Source organism: Platichthys flesus, chromosome 16 (genome assembly GCF_949316205.1).
Source record: "Platichthys flesus chromosome 16, fPlaFle2.1, whole genome shotgun sequence".
NCBI classification, from domain to species: domain Eukaryota; kingdom Metazoa; phylum Chordata; class Actinopteri; order Pleuronectiformes; family Pleuronectidae; genus Platichthys; species Platichthys flesus.
Genome location: NC_084960.1, coordinates 22393643 through 22412766, shown reverse-complemented (window position 1 = coordinate 22412766; position 19124 = coordinate 22393643). Strand labels below are relative to the sequence as shown.

The 19124-nt window shown below is 40.7% G+C and overlaps 1 protein-coding gene across 5 annotated transcripts in view; it reads right to left on the bottom strand.

Moving 5' to 3' along the window:
• The window catches only part of smg1 (SMG1 nonsense mediated mRNA decay associated PI3K related kinase), a 102801-nt gene that overhangs the window by 65221 nt on the left and 18456 nt on the right, over nt 1-19124 (bottom strand). For all 5 annotated transcript variants that reach the window (XR_009924339.1, XM_062407950.1, XM_062407951.1 and 2 more), the window contains exons 9-15: nt 18394-18491; nt 16987-17160; nt 14018-14239; nt 13628-13729; nt 12635-12925; nt 3353-3483; nt 2411-2572 (exon numbers count right to left, since the gene is read on the bottom strand). Coding sequence is in view for 4 of the 5 variants with exons in the window: in XM_062407950.1 (XP_062263934.1) it covers nt 2411-2572; nt 3353-3483; nt 12635-12925; nt 13628-13729; nt 14018-14239; nt 16987-17160; nt 18394-18491 (1180 nt within the window). In the remaining variant the exon portion in view is untranslated. The remainder of the gene's footprint in view (nt 1-2410; nt 2573-3352; nt 3484-12634; nt 12926-13627; nt 13730-14017; nt 14240-16986; nt 17161-18393; nt 18492-19124) is intronic.

The following is a 19124-nucleotide window of genomic DNA, read 5'->3' as shown; positions in this document are numbered from 1 at the left end:
TATGAATTATTTAAAACTCAGCGTAAATGAACTAGGGATGGGCATTTGATTAAATTGTCTTAATTGATTGTTGGGAGAATTAACGATGGATTTTTTCGATTAATCATTAATATTTTCATATTAAAATGCAGTGAAAATAGAAAAAACAAAGCGTGTTTTTTCTATTTTCGATGCTAATATTTCTCCAATATTAGCATCGCTACACTGGCTTCCAGTTAAATCTAGAATAGAATTTAAAATTCTCCTCCTCACCTTCAAGGCCCTTAATAATATAGCGCCTTTATACCTTAAAGAGCTGTTAATACCTTATAAACCCACTAGAGCACTCCGCTCCCAGAATTCAAGCCTACTTGTCGTCCCTAAATTCTCCAAAAGTAGAGTAGGAGCCAGAGCTTTTAGCCATCAAGCCCCTCGGCTGTGGAATAATCTACCACTTTCAGTTCGGGAGGCAGTCACCATCTGTTCGTTTAAAAGTAGGCTCAAAACCTTCCTTTTTGATAAAGCTTATAGTTAGAGCTAATTAGTGCGCCAGAACGTTACTTGATCTATTTTATGACACATGACACACAGAGCTTCTCTGTCCAGCTTCTCCTTCCTCTTCTCCATCCCTATCCCCCTTCCCCGGAATCCCTTTGCTTTATCACCCGCAGATCCAGGGCCTCTGTGGCCGCACCATGGATTACGGTTTGTGGATCGCGCACCGGGGGTCGCGGTGTTGGATCCAGTGTGGCGGATTCTGAGTCATGTGGGCTGATCGTGGTGCTGGTGGCGGACCCTGTGTCGCGTTGGCATTGGGCACGGGCGGTGGACCAGGACCGCGGTGGTGGCTTGTGATGGGTCCTCCTGGTGGGCGGCGGTGGACGGTGACTTAGGACTGGAGTGGCGTCTGGTCTGGATGGTGGATCGTGGTCTAGATGGTTGCTGAGCATGGACTGTGCTTCATCAATGCTGCTAGAGACTTTGATTATTGATGATGTTCTCCTGCACGTGGCATCTATTGCACTTCTATCCGTCCTGGGAGAGGGATCCCTCACATGTGGCTCTCTGAGGTTTCTACATATTTTTACCCTGTTAAAAGGGTTTTTTGTAGTTTTTCCTTACTCTTGCTGAGGGTTAAGGACAGAGGATGTCACAACCTGTTAAAGCCCTATGAGATGAATTGTAATTTGTGAATATGGGCTATACAAATAAAATTTGATTGATTGATTGTTTCCTCATTGAGATCTTTATTCGAAGATGAACAACTCTTGTGGCAGTTAAACAGGATCCGTTCACTGTTAACACTTGAAAATATGCACTGCTGTACTCTAAACTAAGCCCCGTTGGGAGCTAGCTGAATTTGACTGTTCTCGCCCTCTCAGTCAAGCTATTGTCACGCCCTAACTCCCGGAACCCCTCATACAGACCCGGGTCTGTCTGGGTTCCCCTCCACGTGGACTGACGGTCCGTGCGGACATGAAGCCGAGCAGCGCAGGTTAGCTCCAGGCTGCTTTCTCCAACTGCTAACATCCTCGCTGTGCTGCGTTCAAGGCAACTCGGATATTCCGACATCCTGCCACATAGCGAACATACAAAAGTTTTCATCCATGAAAAAAATAATGTCATCGACGAAACTCATGGTCCATTACTTATGCCCATCCCTAAAATGAACAACATGAAAATATTAATATAACGAATTCCGATGACTTTTCCAAAACCTTTGGGAGATTATTTTTTTCCATGACTTTTCCAGGCCTGGAAAAACACATTTTAAAATTCCATGACTTTTCCAGGTTTTTTCCATGACGTACGAACCCTGACAGATGTGTCTGACGTCACTGTATTTATCTCTGTGCTGTAGCAAGCAAGCAAGAGAGAGCTATAGAGAGAGAAATCAGGGGGAGCTACGAATTCTTCTGCGAATTTGTGCTATGAAGAAAGATTTGACCAATTTAGGAAAAGTATCAATCATTACTTGGTCTGTGTTGATATTTTGGTCACTAACAAATCAACGTATGGTCACTGTCAAGCAATTAAAAACGTCAGATTTGTGTTCACAGAATGAAAAGCATGTGGCCACATTTTGACCACCTCAAAATGAGATTTCAGGTGTGCCTTTATCAGCATACAGATGGCGACCATTTCTCATTAAAGACTTTTCACCTTAATATCCTTCTCACACAGGTTTGAATAATGAGCAACTTTCTGGCTGTGTTTAGTTACCATGTTATAGTACCTTTTGTTAATATGACTATTAACTGAATATTTCAATTATTGTGAAGGCTTAAGTACAATAGAATAAAAAGGTGAGTAAGAATTAGAAAAGGAATGTTCGTGGGGCCATGTGTGCTCATAAATTCAACACAACTGGAGATCAGCAAAACACCTTTTCACGATTTAACTATTTTGGACATCATAAAATAACACGAACCTGGCCTCATGGTAGAGGTGCTCCTTTGACAGTAGACCTCCCAGAAGGGTTAGCACTGTACTGAAATGTTTCTTAGTTGCTGTTGTCACGGTACTGATGACGGCGCCATCGAACAGGGAGGGAGAAGATGATGACAGGCTGGATGAGATGAAATGGTCATGTCTGTATAAAAACAAAACACACAACATGGGTTAAGAGCAGCCACAGAGCTGAAAAACAACATCAACATATAACTGTTACCTAGAGCATTTATTGTGCTTAAATTTGAGCTTGACTGTGACCCGTTAAAACGTTAAATTCTTACATGTAATATAGTATATAACATACATTTGTAGATATTACTAAAGAGCACTATAGAGGACAAGCAGTAACAAAATATTTTGTTTGAACCAACACAAGGGTTAATAAAGTATCAATCCACTAATCTTACACATTAAGCTAACTTACATATATTCGCACAAGCGCACCTGGGACTAAACTTAAAAACTAAAAGATTTAGTCTAAAGAAGAAGGTTGAAGAATTCAACAGATTACACATCTCACTTTTATTCAATTTTTATATAGTAAAATGATATCAGTATATTATCTTCAACTTAACCTACTCTGGAGCAGGTTAGATGCTCAGCATAAGTTTCCATGGAGATTTACCCAGATAAGAATTTAAAGAGATTCATAGTACAGAGCTTCACAAACACAACAATCAACATCAATAAACTGGCAATTCCTCATTTGCAAATTGAAGCATACACAAAAACCTCCAAAATTAAGAATCAATATTTACAGTTTGATCTGTGCTAGCATGTGTATCAATAATATTTTGACAAAATAAAAATAAAGTAATAATACATTTGGTCACCCAGTACATTTTAATATTATCAAAGGTGAGTTAGTACATATATTACTTGTTATATTTACAATACACAACACAGGTGTGTGTATTACCTGGTGCAGTGGGAGAAGAGGGTGTAGAGTACAGCATACTGGATTGCAGGGTAGTAGACGGCTAACTCAGAGTGAACCAGCATCAGATTGTGACTGAGAAGAGCGAAGACAGTAGGGGACAAAGCCCACATCTATCGAGATAAAACAAATTACAACATGAACACACATGGCCAAATAGAACAGCTGTTCATCTTCAGTCAGTGCCAACATCCAAAAGATCCTGATGCTGATACACATTTAAAGCATTTCAACAGCAAACTGCTGTGAGCCAGCTTTACTTTCCCGTGAACTTAGTGACCGATACACAGCTTACTAAACAGCTGCCTCATTGGACCCCTTAATTTGGTGTAAGAAATGTATTGATTCATCGTTATGCGGATGACTTTACATTTTTTTAAGTGATGTCCCACCACTGCATATTTGTAACTACCAGTTAAGGATCAGGGGTCTCATTTATAAAACAGTGCGTAGGATTCATATTAAAAGTTTACGTGCGCACAAAAGCCAAAATGGCGTATTCTGATAAATAAAACCATGCGCACGCACACCTGAATGCAATTTTCGCTTTATAAATCTGCCTCATACTCTGCTCTCTACACGCCCCATTTAAACCATAAATAGTCAATGCAAAGCACCTCATTAATATTACATTTTTCCGATGGGTTTCCAAGGTGAGACTTGACAGGGTCACGGCATCAGGCGATGAGAACAGATTAATAGAATCTATATCAGCTGATCAGACTTTGATGAACCCTTGCTTCGTCCTCATCCTCCCATCGTGTGAATCCATCACGCAGAATCACGCACCAGTGTCACGGCAGTATTTATTTATTTAGAGCAACCGAAACTCCGCTCGTATGGAGGACCATACATGACTTAAGTAAAAATAAATAAATAAACGTATAAATAAATACAGAAATAAATAAATAAATACAGAAATAAATATGTTAATACCAAGAGAAATGTCAAAATAAATGTCTTAAATATATTTGCACATTTATTTATTCCCTGATACATTTCCTTTTCATTTGCAGTGTCCTTATGCCAATGAGAAAGGCGGGCCTAACCGCAGTCTCATGCAGGATTGGTCACAGGAGTATAATGATCCAGCCCTACTACTTCTGCCCCTCAATGCTGACTGGTGTCCAGTAGCTGTTTGCAGCGTTGAGCCAGTTCACACTTAAAATTAACTAGTTCAAGTTCAAAGGGTTAGTTAAGGTTATTTTTTATTGGGATGATTTAGGTGTCAGTAGTCCTGACTGTGAGCGTCATGTCTCGTGTTGTACTGAGCACAATGAGCGAGCCGAGACTGCGGTTAGGCCCGCCTTTCTCATTAGCACAAGGACACTGCAAATGAAAAGGAAATGTATCAGGGAATAAATAAATGTGCAAATATATTTAAGACATTTATTTTGACATTTCTCTTGGTATTAACATATTTATTTATTTATTTATTTCCTTTTTTATTTATTTATTTATTTATTTCTGTATTTATTTATACATTTATTTATTTTTACTTAAGTCATGTATGGTCCTCCATACGCTCTGGGTTATTATTTGGAAAGTGAATCGTTTTTCCTAATGTCTTGTAAGTGCGCTCTGTGTACCTGATGGCACAGTCACAAATGCAATTAATCGTGGGATTTTCTAATCGCAACGTGCGCGATAAAAATGTGCGAAAGAGAATAGGGCTCTGGGCTGCTCTCCTCACCCGCAGCAAGAATGCTGCAGGACCACACAACTCCTCTGATCCAGAAGATAACTAAGCAAGCATGCATCACCTACAGGGTCCTAAAGTCTTCGGCCGACATGGCGGACACACAGACCTGAAAATCGCTCCCAGAAAAAGCAAGCCGAGCACCGGGGCGGCGGGGCTCCTGAGCCCCCCGGTCACCTACATGCACATCTGCGAGACGGAGGTGTACAGCATGGGGTGTTCCTGCTGAGACCCGGAACTCCATACCGCTGCACGACCACCCGGACATGAACGGGAATCTATGGAGCTGATGATCCGCAAGCTGCCCTTCCATCGCATCAAGCTGGCCCGCTGCATCCGCGGAGAGAGAGCTTAAACTGCTGCTGATCCACTGACTATAACAACGCCGCATTCCTACACTTATAAAATCCAATTCAATGTGGAAGTTATCCAAGTATTCAGAAAACGTTACTCAGATTAGTTAATGTAACGGAATACGTCACAGAATACAGAATACATGCCCAAAATGTAATCTGTATTCTGTAACAGAATACGTTTTGAAAGTATCCTTCCCAACACTGGAAATGTTACTGACTTGGGAGCAGTAAGACACCTATAATTTAAAAAATGTTTTGCTCAAGATGGTAAATTTTGCACACAGGTTTTAAAAAGTGCATGGCTTGTGTTTATACTTACAATGACTTTGATTAAATTACTTAAATGCACACCGATTTGTTGTTCTTGTTTCTGTAATGAGCAGTTAATTAAAAATGTCGGAGAGAATATTGTGCAGTAAATGTATAAAATCATTCATTACGGTTTTTTTGGGGGGGGGAAGAGGATAAAATAAAAAAAATTGCATATCAAATCGCAATATTTTGAAAAAATAAAAAAATCGCAATTAGATTTTCCCAAATCGTTCAGCCCTAATCTGCACAGCCAGAACATCAGGGTTTAAGGTACCGGAAAACAATCCAGATTCTTTCTCAGACATCATTGATTAATAACTAAATACGTGTGGTTATAGGTTTTTGTGTGAAGAGCAACAGAGGCGGGAAGACAAACACAAACAAACAGGCTGCAGACAGTCTTCTGTGATAATCTATGGGTAGAAATCTCCTGAGTTTTGGAAAAAGTTGTGATGCTTTGCTTGTGCAGGAACACAAATATGAATTCAACAGGTTTTAGTAAAGATCAGCTCTAAGTGCAAGTGATTACAAAAAAGCAGAGGAGCAGAATCTCGTGACCAGTGGATTCACCTCAATGCTGCTAAGGGGGGCCTGGAGGGGCCACCTGATACCCCAAAGGCTTTAAAGGGGACATATTATGAAAATTCCACTTTTGTAGTGCTTCTACACATTATTTTGGGTATCTGGCATGTCTACCGTCCCAAAAACTCTGGAAAAAAACAACTCCTGCTATTTTTTGTGGTTCCTCTATTTCAGAAACTTTGTGCTAGAGTGCGTCCAATGAAATTACGAACGAAATAGACGTCATACTACAACATGCCCATTTAGTACATTCCCCCATAGCTCTATGCACTCCCCCAACACCACTCGACCCACCCCTAGATGGACCCTCCCACTTTATAGACGACGATGTCCGGCCGCCATTTCATTCTTGCAAGCCTTTGAAACATTTGGATAAGCTAACTAGCAGCATGAATCGAATTCGACAACCAAGATGCTCAGTGGTCAGCTGGACAAATGTCTTCATGTGACTCCAGCTTCAGAAGACACAAGATTGAGATGGATTGAGTTCATATACACTCCTGATCAAAATCTAAAGACCAGTTAAAAAATTGAATGAATTTGCATTTTGAACTGTTGAATCTTAGGAAGGTTCTAAGTAGAGTTTCAAAATGCAAAAAGAAGAAATGGGAACAAGAGCCCAAAAGTTGTGAGCAGGCAATTTATTGAAAACAACAATTTAATTGAAGTAGGCTGTTCATCAGCTGATCAAAGGTTTAAGACCACAGCTCAAAAAAAAAAAGAAACTCTTAAAACAGAAATTAAAGTGTCAAAAACTGACTCGGTAATGAGTAACTCCACCATTATTGTTGATCACTTCAAAAATTCGTTTTGGCATGCTTGATGCAAGTGTTTCCAAAAGGCTAGTGCGAATGTTGCGCCAAGTGGTGAAGACGGCTTCACGAAGGGCATCCATTGTCTGGAACTGAAGCCCATTTTTGTAAACTTCCCTTGCCATCCATCCCCAAATGTTCTCAATTGGATTAAGATAAGGGGAACACGCAGGATGGTCCAAAAGAGTGATGTTATTCTCCTGGAAAAAAGTGTTGGTCAGACGGGCATTGTGAATTGGAGCGTTGTCCTGCTGTAAAACCCAGTCGTTACCACACAGGCGAGGGCCCTCAGTCATGAGGGATGCCCGCTGCAACATCTCCACATAGCCAGCTGCTGTTTGACGCCCCTGCACAACCTGGAGCTCCATTGTTGCATTGAAGGAAAAAGCACCCCAGATAATGATGCCGCCCCCTCCACTGTGCCGCGTAGAAAACATCTCAGGTGGCATCTCCTTGTCATCCCAGTAACGTTAGGAGCCATCAGGACCATCAAGGTTACATTTTTTCTCGTCAGAGAATAAAACTTTCTTCCACCTTTGAATGTCCTGCGTTTGGTGCTCCCTTGCAAAGTCTAAACGGGCAATTTTGTGGCGTTGAAGGAGACGTGGCCTTTGAAGACGTTTCTTGTTTTTGGAGCCCTTCCTTCACAGATGCCGTCTGATGGTTATTGGGCTGCAGTCAGCACCAGTAATGGCCATAATTTGGGACAAGGATCGTCCTGTGTCTTGACAGACAGCCATTCGGATCCTCCGGCTCAGCGCTGGTGAGATTTTCTTGGGTCTACCACTTGATTTTTTTGTTCCATAACCCTGAGGATGTTTTAAGAAGTGCAAAATGACTGTCTTACTGCGTCCAACCTCAGCAGCGATGGCACGTTGTGAGAGGCCTTGTTTATGCAGTTCAACATTCCTACCACGTTCAAAGACGTCAAGCTTTTTTGCCTTTGCCATCAAGAGATCTTCAGTGTGATTACTTGACAGGAAATGACATGGAATCCAAATTTTTGCACAGATTTTGACTTTTAAAGGCTGTGGTCTTAAACTTTTGATCAGCTGATGAACAGCCTATTTGAGTTAAATTGTTGTTTTCCCTCCGCTCGAGGGGCCCGTAGCAGCTACTACGAGCCCCGTAGCAGCTACTACGAACCCCGGTAGTTTCCTTGTATTCATGACAGTAGTACAAATATGAATAACATGGCTGCTTTTGGTGTTCAGGCAAGCACGTCTGTTCAGGGTGCTAGGCTACATCACGTAGCATGCCAGACGGACCCACCATAGATGCGCACACATGGCACGCAGCTTTCTATGAAAACACTGCGACCTCACTACAAAAGTACAGGTTTGTTTACCCTTAGTTACTTCCACATGAAATTGATTGTGTCTCCGTGTTAAAGTTGTAACAGCATCTCATTTGTTGTGACTCCATGGATACTGAATGTCTGTTTTATCATAGGCACACAGAAAACTGTGCTGCACTGATGTCGGTGTTGGGACCTCAGTTGTAAGAGGCCTCGCTTGGAGGAGGGAGAGGACAACCCAAGTTGTTCAAGTATGGACTTCGGAGAGCCACAGGATGCTACCTGTGATCCTGATGACTCAATCATAGTCTTCACTGAGTCAGCAGATGTGACGTGAGTGACTCAATATTTAATCTAAACATTTCAATAATCAGATGGATGACCATCCTACACTTTTTTAGCTGTTGCAGCCCTTTGGTGAAATCTTTGTCTTTCTAATAGAATGGAATCTTCCAACCCTGTTCATAAGACACCCACATATATTGTCAATGAAAACTGCCTCCTGGAGCTGTTTGAGGTGTGTCCTGTGTGTCGGCGGAGGACAGATGTAATATATAAGAAGGGCGAGTGCACAGCAAAGCCGGTGAGAGGAGATGCAGCCTTCCGTGATTCTCACAGGCTCTATTTAAAAGCCAAACAATGTACAAACAGTATGTGAAACATAAATAAGATATCAATTAACCGCTGTCTTTAAATGGTCTTCGCAATTTAAAGACCATTTATTTATCGTCTTCACGATAAATAGAATAATATAATTACAAAATAATTATAAAAAGAAAATAATAAATACAAAAAAGTGCAAAATGTCCAACTTTTTTCCCCAATTTGTATTACAGATTACGTGGATAACCTGTTGGACCTCATCTTTCACAAGGTTTTTCAGGACCCGGCCCCATACAGTGCCTTGCATAAGTATTCACCCCCTTTGGACTTTTCTACATTTTGTCATGGTATAACCACAGATTAAAATTTATTTCATCGTGAGTTTATGTAATGGACCAACACAAAATAGTGCATCATTTGGAAGTGGGGGGAAATATTACATGGATTTCACTTTTATTTACAAATAAAAATCTGAAAAGTGTTGAGTGCATATGTATTCACCCCCTTTCCTGTGAAACCCTTAACAAAGATCTGGTGCGACCAATTGGATTCACAAGTCACATTTGCAAGTCACATAATTAGTAAATAGGGTCCACCTGTCTGCAATTTAATCTCAGTATAAATACACCTGTTCTGTGACGGACTCAGAGTTTGTTGGAGATCATTACTGAACAAACAGCATCATGAAGACCAAGGAGCTCACAGGTCAGGGATAAAGTTGTGGAGAAATATGAAGCAGGGTTAGGTTATAAAAAAATATCCAGAGCTTTGAACATCTCTCTGAGCACCATAAAATTCATCATAAGAAAATGGAAAGAATATGGCACAACCGCAAACCAACCAAGAGGAGGCCGTCCACCCAAACTGAAGAGTCGGACAAGGAGAAAATTAATCAGAGAAGCAACCAGGAGGCCTATGGTTACTCTGAAGGAGTTGCAGAGATCCACAGCTGAGGTGGGAGAATCTGTCCACAGGACAACTATTAGTCGTCTACTCCACAAATCTGGCCTTTATGGAAGAGTGGCAAGAAGAAAGCCATTGTTGAAAGGGATCCATAAAAAAATCCCGTTTGGAGTTTGCCAGAAGCCATGTGGGAGACACAGCAAACATGTGGAAGAAGGTGCTCTGGTCAGATGAGACCAAAATTGAACTTTTTGGCCTCAATGCAAAACGTTGTGTGGCGAAAACCCAACACTGCCCATCACCCTGAGCACACCATCCCAACAGTGAAACATGGTGGTGGTAGCATCATGCTGTGGGGATGCTTCTCTTCAGCAGGTACAGGGAAACTGGTCAGAATAGAGGGAAAGATGGATGGAGCCAAATACAGGGAAATCCTTGAAGAAAATCTGATGCAGTCTGCAAAAGACTTGAGACTTGGGCGGAGGTTCATCTTCCAGCAGGACAATGACCCTAAACATACAGCCAGAGCTACAAAGGAATGGTTTGGATTAAAGAATGTGAATGTCTTAAAATGGCCCAGTTAAAGCCCAGACCTAAATCCAATAGAGAATCTATGGCAAGACTTGAAGATTGCGGTTCACAGACGGTCTCCATCCAATCTGACTGAGCTTCATCTTTTTTGCCAAGAAGAATGGACAAACCTTTCCATCTCTAGATGTGCAAAGCTGGTAGAGACATACCCCAAACGACTTGCAGCTGTAATTGCAGCGAAAGGGGATTCTACCAAGTATTGACACAGGGGGGTGAATACTTATGCACCCAACAGATGTCAACTTTTTTGTTCTCATTATTGTTTGTGTCACAATAAAATTTATTTTGCACCTCTAAAGTACTATGCATGTTTTGTTGATCAAACGGGAAAAAGTTTATTTAAGTCTATTTGAATTCCAGTTAGTAACAGTACATAATGGGAAAAAGTCCAAGGGGGGTGAATACTTATGCAAGGCACTGTATGTGAATGAGGTGCTGAAGATCTCAAAACCTGAGGATCTCTCTGCCAAGTATGAGAAACCTGACAAGCAGGAAGTTATAGCCAGCTATGTGAGCATCAGGGAACACTCTGCGTATCTGGAGCAACACGCAGGAGGGCAAGACAACCCTGATTCTCCGGCCCAGAGGGCCTCAACACCAGCTCACAAAGCTTCTGTACGCCAAATACCTGTAACGGCTGAGCAAAGTTTACATTCTATTTAGAGAATAAAAGGTGACACACAAATATAAAGTGTTCCTTTATTTACAGTATGGCTACTGATGGCACAATTGTATTTTTGTAATCAATGTTTTTATTATACTTGGTATTTTTTGTATTTATTACCTCTGTCCCAGCAAGTACATTTAATAACTATGATTAAAAAGCTCTGTGGCAATTTTTCTGACAATAAAAGTTTATAGAAACAGTTGTGTGCTTTTAATGTTTGATATGTAACATGTCAACAATTGACACGTGTAAGATGAGCAGTTAGCAAAGTAATACAGAGGGAAGAGTAATTTATGTATTTTATTCCTCAGTCATATTTGTATTGCAGAAATGACTGATATCATGCATAAAAATAAACAAAACTTACTGCTCTATTCCTCTTAGACATAAAGGCCCATAATCTGCTCCATAGATGTTGAATGCATTCTGAAGTGAGAACACATTCAAACACACGAGCTAATAAATGGAGGTAAAAACGTTATGTCCTACACCTCCATGAGAGGGGGGAGGGATGAGAGGGGGGCGGGGCCCTCAAAACTGGTCGATCTGAGAAGGTCTGTTTTAGACAGATTAAAAAGGTGCTGTTTTAAATGATCCTTGTGGTATTTTTACCAAAATATCCCCATCTCATCTGTGATAACCAGAGCGAGTTGATTAGGTTGGCCAATCAGTGCTTAATACAGTTTGACCTAATTTCAGAGGTAAGCACACTAGAGCAGCAAAAACTAACCAATTACATCTATTAAAATAAAATATAAAAAGTTGCCTTCAAAGAAGCCTATTAGCTGTATAATGCACAAAGTTAATTTCACATTGCACAGCTGCCCTCCATCACTTTGCGAGCAGCTGAAGAGCGAACATGTTGGAGCCATGGCTGAAGGGTTCTTATTCTCTATGTTCACTGGTGGATTACAAACAACATTAAGGTTCATACCTTGTTCTATGTGAAATCAGCTTTGCAGAGGTTGTCTTTGAAGCTTTAAATGTTCAGTTTGTAGAATTTAGTGATATCTAGTGGTGAAGTTTGCATGTTGCAGCTGAATACCCCTCAACTTCCCTTCTAAACAGGAAAGAGAACCTGTGGTTCCCTTCATTTGTCATAAAATCTCAAAAGTGTTTCTTCTGACTCAATCGCATAGCAACCTTGTATTTAAGTTGGTACTTGTGCTCCTTTTGTTACAATTGCAAGGTGGCACAAGAATAATTAACATACTTAAGCATTATTTAAACAATGAGGACAGAGGTGTGCTCATATTGGCAGTGAAACATTTTTTATGTTTATGTCACTAAAAGGACAGAAAGGACAAGAGACATTCAGACATTGTCTGCTAGGAGCTAGAATAGACACTAAAAGGTAAAAAATAATTGTAATACTATACAATGGGGTACTACTTAAAGACGATATTTAGTTATTAGTAGTACAGAAAAGCATAGTGGCTCACCCCAATGAGAGAGTTCTTGGTGTTGCCAATGGTGGTGAGGATGCTGAGGTTGAAGATCAGGGAGAACTCTGCCTTCTCCAGCGGTAGGGCGAGGGAAGCAAAAGCGGGGTGCTGGATGATGGGAAATGGGTTATCTTGCACCTGGTCCAAACCAGTGGGTCCCAGGCTTATCATCAGGTTTGACAAGGCACATGCCATCTCACCCAATACCATTTTATAAGCTGCCTCCAGTGTTGGAATGTTTTTCAGGCCAAGCAGTACCTGGTACACACCATGAACAGCTGACATCACCTGTAAAGTACAGAAACAAAGAAATATTGACGCTTGATATCATTGTGTTTTATTCTTTGGAGCTAACCTCAATTGTAGCAGATAGCATGCTTAACCCCAACATGTTGGTCTCACAAATGCTCACGTGGCTGATAGGAAGCAAATTCCTGCAGTCAGGTTCAAATATGTCCAGAGGAGTGGGGTTGCTTAGGCAGCATAATAATAATTGGAACTACAAAATACTAAATCTTCAACTACCACATCTAATTAATGGAGCTGTAACAATTCTCAAACAGACTGAATGGAACCACAACTTGTCTCACGGCCCAACCCCATAAACTACTTGGGGACCTAGGACTACTACTTATCAAGGAAATAGTCGTCATACCAGAAATCTCACGAACAGTGTAGTTATATTAAAAATTTAACGTGAAGGACTTCAGCTAATGGGCAGTGGGCAGGCTCTCTCTTTCTCACAAACACTTAAACTTACAGGTGTATGACAGGACATAAAAGTGGTCATGCGGTCATCAGCATCAACATAGAACTAGCTCAGATGTCATGACACTTTTTCTGAATTTATTCAACGTTTAACAGAAATTTGGGCCTGGGGGCCTTTTGCCACGCACCCACAAGAAGATAACAAGGTCTGAACTGAACCTTTGATTTGGAGAAAAGAAAACATGAACATGTATCTTCACAAACACAACAGTCCACACACACCTCTTTCTCTTGGTGAAAGCGCAGATTCAGCAAATGGGAGTCAGGTGCCAACAACTTCTCAACAAAGAATACAGGCAACTTAGTGCTGATTTGGTCCACAATCTGCAAGAAATGCAGACACAACATGACTTTAACATGATACAGAATTAGTTTGTTACAGCATTAAAGCTCATATGATACATGTCCTGACTTCTGTCAGAAGTGGAAATTATATGGCTTTGCAGAAAAGCTCAGGGAAAGAGTTACAGCCCAGTTTGACAGTGAATTATTCAGAGTACCAATCATCTGTCAAGGTGCAGGGACTGTTCTTACTTGCAAGTCACGATTATCAAAACTTTTCAACCCATGGACACACAATCTAATTCTGTCAGAAATACTGAGTGAGTGTACCAGAGTGAGAAGGCTAAGCACAGCCAGACTATAGTCTGTTCCACACGCATGGCAGCAGTCCAGCTGGTCTAGCCCATAAGTTAGGACTGCCTCCATCAGCTGACCACAGGGTTCCACACTGGCCAGCAGCACACCCACACACTCGTTTCCTGCTGTGAGAACTGCCTCAGAGAATTGAACCTCCTTAGCCATGGTCACACAGGCCAGAACCCGATTCAGGACCTTAGGAAAACAGAACAGAGAAAAATGATTACAACGACACAAAGTTGTGGTATGGCATTTAAAGTCACCTACTAGAATGTACAGAAATGCACAATCCTCTGACGTCTAAGTGGCATTAAGGTAGTTGGGAATCTGCCCCTTCCCCACACCATGACTCTCATTTGATTTTGAGTTACAAAAGTAATAAGACTTAACAATCGCTTAGAACATGAAAGCTGAGGTTTTACAGTGAGTTGATGCAGGAGAGTGGTGGAGGATGTCACTTTGTCAACACAAAATATATTCTAGTCAGATACATTCTCTCTAATTCCTACTCTGTCGGTCTACATGTCTGTGTGTTATTATTTATATATTTTGTATACAATCCTCCTTGAGCTTTCATCAGATCAACTTCAAATTCTGTGTGTGTATTCTTAACAACATGGTCTTTCAAACTAACAAATTGTGAGTTTTCGCAACACGGTGTGCCCATGGCATGGTGTCAAGTATTTATAACTCGCCATCCAAACAAGAGGTTGTTGTATCTAGGAAATACATGGTCCAATATTACTCCAAACTGGATATGTTTGACAAAAGTCCCTTCTTGATGACATCTACGCAAAATCACGACTTAAAATCACAAGGCCCCCTGGTGTCAGAAGGAAATGTCTTGTTTGTTTTACACGTCTTACACGTTGATTTACTCCTCGTCCATTGACCAAAAAGCATGTCAAACTTTGTCCGATGGGCTTCAAGACATTTATGATGTAGGCATATGGAAACTGAGTTTTTGCCGAACACCACGTTTGTCGCTTGAGGTCAAATTTCAACAAGTCGCCAAAAAAACATGAAATTGCTGTAACTTCAGTGTACTGTGTTCCATCTCCCTCAAACTACAAGTGTCTAACAATAGCCCCCCCCCCCGAAGACATATATATATATATATGCATTTAAGGAAGAGGCATGGAAAAAGCTGAATAGCGCCCCCCTAAATATCAGCTCTGGAACCACGATGACCATCATTACAGACAAAAAGCTCTTTAGGATCGATATGCTAGACCTAACTGGAAGTTAAGTCTAACCCTAACCCATTTTTTATTAATTCATTTTTTACCATTTACACATGCTACTCCTCAGTGTTAATTTCGTTGACGAAAAGGATGACGAAATATATTCGTTAACGACCCTTTTTTCATGACGAAGACGAGACGAAGACGTAACGAAAACGGATCTTTGAAAATAAAAACTATGACTAAATCTATTTTTAACTTTCGTTGACGAGACGAGTCGAAAATGTTGGTGGTTGACAAAGTCACAATTTTTTTAACATCATCGTATCAGGCTGTCATAAAGTATCAGGAGCGGGCGAGTGAGTCTGTGTGTCTCTGTGTGTGTGTGTGTGTCTGTCTGTGCGCTCCCAGATAGCGCACCGGCCCCGAGGCTCCGCCCCCCCGTCCAGCTCACTCGCTCAGAGACACAAGATCACAGCTTGTTCACGTGAAGAAGCCTCTCAGTGACCGACTGCTTCTTAACTATGGAAACAGTGCAGTGTTAATTTTGGCAGCTATTTTTGATTTAGTCTTAGTCTTTTGACGAAAATGCATATTAGTTTTAGTCACCTTTTAGTCATTTTAATCCTTCTTAGTTTTAGTCTAGTTTAAGTCGACGAAAACAAATTCCATTTTAGTCTAGTTTTAGTCACATTTAATAGCCACATTAAACTCATTTTCTATAAAAACATATAGCTGCAGCCTAATAGCTTAAAAATATATATTTAATTTTAAATGTGAAAACAAAAAGGGAGAGCAGGTCAGACTGGAGCCGGACACAGAAACTGAACATCGGTACAAACCAACTGCAGCTTCTGCTCTGATCGAGAAGCTGAGGCGCTGATCTCTGATCAGCTGAGACCAGAGAAACTCTGGTTTTCACTGTTTTCATAGTTAAGAGGAGGGGGGCGGAGCTACGGACCGGAGCGCTATCTGGGGCGCACACACACACACACACAGACACAGTCACTCGCCCGCTCCTGATACTTCATGACGGCCTGATACGATGATGTTTTAAAAATGATTGTGACTTAGTCAACCACCAACATTTTCGTCTCGTCTTGTCAACGAAAATTAAAATAGATTTCGTCATAGTTTTTATTTTCAAAGATTCGTTTTCGTTACGTCTTCGTCTCGTCATTGTCATGGAAAAAAGGTTGTTAACGAATATATTTCGTCATAGTCTTCGTCAACAAAATGAACACTGAAACAGTGAAAACACAGAGTTTCTCTGGTCTCAGCTGATCAGAGATCAGCACCTCAGCTTCTTGATCAGAGCAGAAGCTGCAGTTGGTTTCTACCGAGCTGCAGTTTCTGTGTTCGCCTCCAGTCTGACCTGCTCTCACTTTTTGTTTTCACATTTAAAACTTAATATATATGTTTAAGCTATTAAACAGCTTATGGGGAGACTGTTTTGGTTGTTTTTGTGTTTGTCCTACCCCAATTATTGATTCATGGTGTCCTATTATTTTTACACTTCATTTGTCTCTACAGTTACTATATTTTTTATAATTTTGTTATAGTTTTTTTTTTATATCTCTCCACTTTGTCTCTCCACTTTGTTTACCTTTATTCACTTTAATGTGCTACATATTTTTCATTGAGTAAAACGGATTTGCTTAATTATATCTGTACATATTTAATAAATGAATAAAAATTAAATTACAAAGAAAAAACACTGCTCAGCCCTCCGTCTGGTTCTCTTTTAGTGCCTCTTACATCTGTGACGTAGACTTCAGTGATGGGTGGACCTCTGAAGGGGCTGAATCGCTCTCCAATGCTGCGGACCACTGTACTGAAAACCCTGAGTAGTGCTGCCAGCTTAGGTAGAGACACTGAGGGAGGGGGGATGTCTTCATCCAGTACCTCGCCTGACACCACATGGCTCAAATCCTAAAAAGGAGAATCAGTCAACTCAGTTAAGCACTTACACATTATATATACTGCCACATTTAATTGTTAAAGAAGATAGTTTGAAAAAGATTCCTTGAAAATCTTTTTGTAGTGTATTTTTTTGCATTTTGGTTTGGGGTCTAGAATAGGTTTACGTGTCAAACTAGCTGGTAGGTTGGCATACTATATTTAACTCTGTGACATACATTCACCGGCCATTTTAGTAGGTCCACCTTGCTTGTACCGGCTTGGACCCCCTTTTGTCTTCAGATCTGCCTTAATTCTTCGTAGCATAGATTCAACAAGGCGTGGTGATTAAACAATGCTCAATTGGTAATAAGGGGCCCAAAGTTTGCCAAGAAAATATCCCCCACACCATTACTCCACCACCACCCCCAGCCTGAACCGTTGATACAAGGCAGGATGGATCCATGCTTTCATGTAATTTACGTCAAATTCTGACCCTACCATCTGAATGTTGCAGCTTAAATCAATACTCATCAGACCAGGCAGAACGTTTTTTCCAATATTCTATTGTCCAATTTTTGGGAACCTGTACGAATTGAAGCCTCAGTTTCCTTTTCTTGGCTGACAGGAGGGGCAACGTGCCACTGACTGGATATTTTCTCTTTTTCGGACCATTCTCCGTATACTCTAGAGATGGTTGCGCGTGAAAATCCCAGTAGGTCAACACTTTCTGAAATACTCAGACCAGGTTGTCTCACACAAACAACTACGTTCAAAGTCACTTAAATCCCCTTTCTTTCCTATTCTGATGCTCGGTTTGAACTTCAGCAAGTCTCAGCAGGCAGTCTTCACCACGTCTAGATGCCTAAATGCATTGAGTTGCTGCCTTGTGATTGGCTAGCTCTTTTTGTTAACAAGCAATTGAACAGGTGCGCCTAATAAAGTGGCCGGTGAGTTTACATGCTTTTTGAAAAAGACCAGCAGTACAGATTAGGCATATTCTGTAACACAGAATGACTTGCATCAGACATTGAATTTAGTAACTTGACAGAACCACCTCATGCACATAAAAGCTTTTACATCCTAAAGAAAAGTGAAAACTACTGTAAGCTTGATATTGGCATTTTAATCACAAATGAAGACTAGATATAGTAAATATATTGGGACAAAATAATCAATCAATAGACACTGTTTGATCAATCTATTATTAGCATGCTTTGGCATGGCTGCAACTCAGCGTGTACTTTGCTTTAAGACTAACTTCACCTCTGCATATGCCTCCATGTCCTCCAAGAACTGTCCCAGCAGGGTGGTGGAAAAGGTCAAGTCTGCCACCCAGAATTGCTCCAGACTTTGCAACCAGCCTAAATAGAAAGGAAGAGAAGAATGGCAGATAAAAACCTCTGTCCTTATGCTCTTAAAAGGGCCTATATTTGACACCTTAGTGAGATTAAATGTGAGGTATTGGTACTCCTAAGATGATATATCAATGAATTAAAGTCTGGTATCCATAGGCAGCATACATGGGAGAACAGTAACAAAATAAACTTGACAAAAGTTGAAAAACAAAGTTGAAAAATTGTGGTGATGGTGACAAGGTGTGGTTGGTTAGATGTATACTGATAGCTGTGTTGTCCTTATGCATCCTTCTTTAATTTTAACATACATGAACTGACTTGGTTACGAGTGGCTAGTGAGCCCAGTCAGAGAAGATGACAACAGGAAATTCTCATGTAGAAAGACCACCAGGACAAGTCCCAAATATCACTGCATATACACTGTCTGAACTTACACTTTCATCTCTTATTACAAGTTCACTCAATATGAGCAACATTCCTTATACACACAGATATGGAAATTCATGGCCGATACTGATGTTTAAAACAATAATCTAGCCGATACTTGTTTATTTTTGTATTCATTCACCCTTTTGTGCCAGGAAAATAATTAAATCGTTATTTAAAAAGCACTACTTTAAATTATTTCCGCCCCTTATC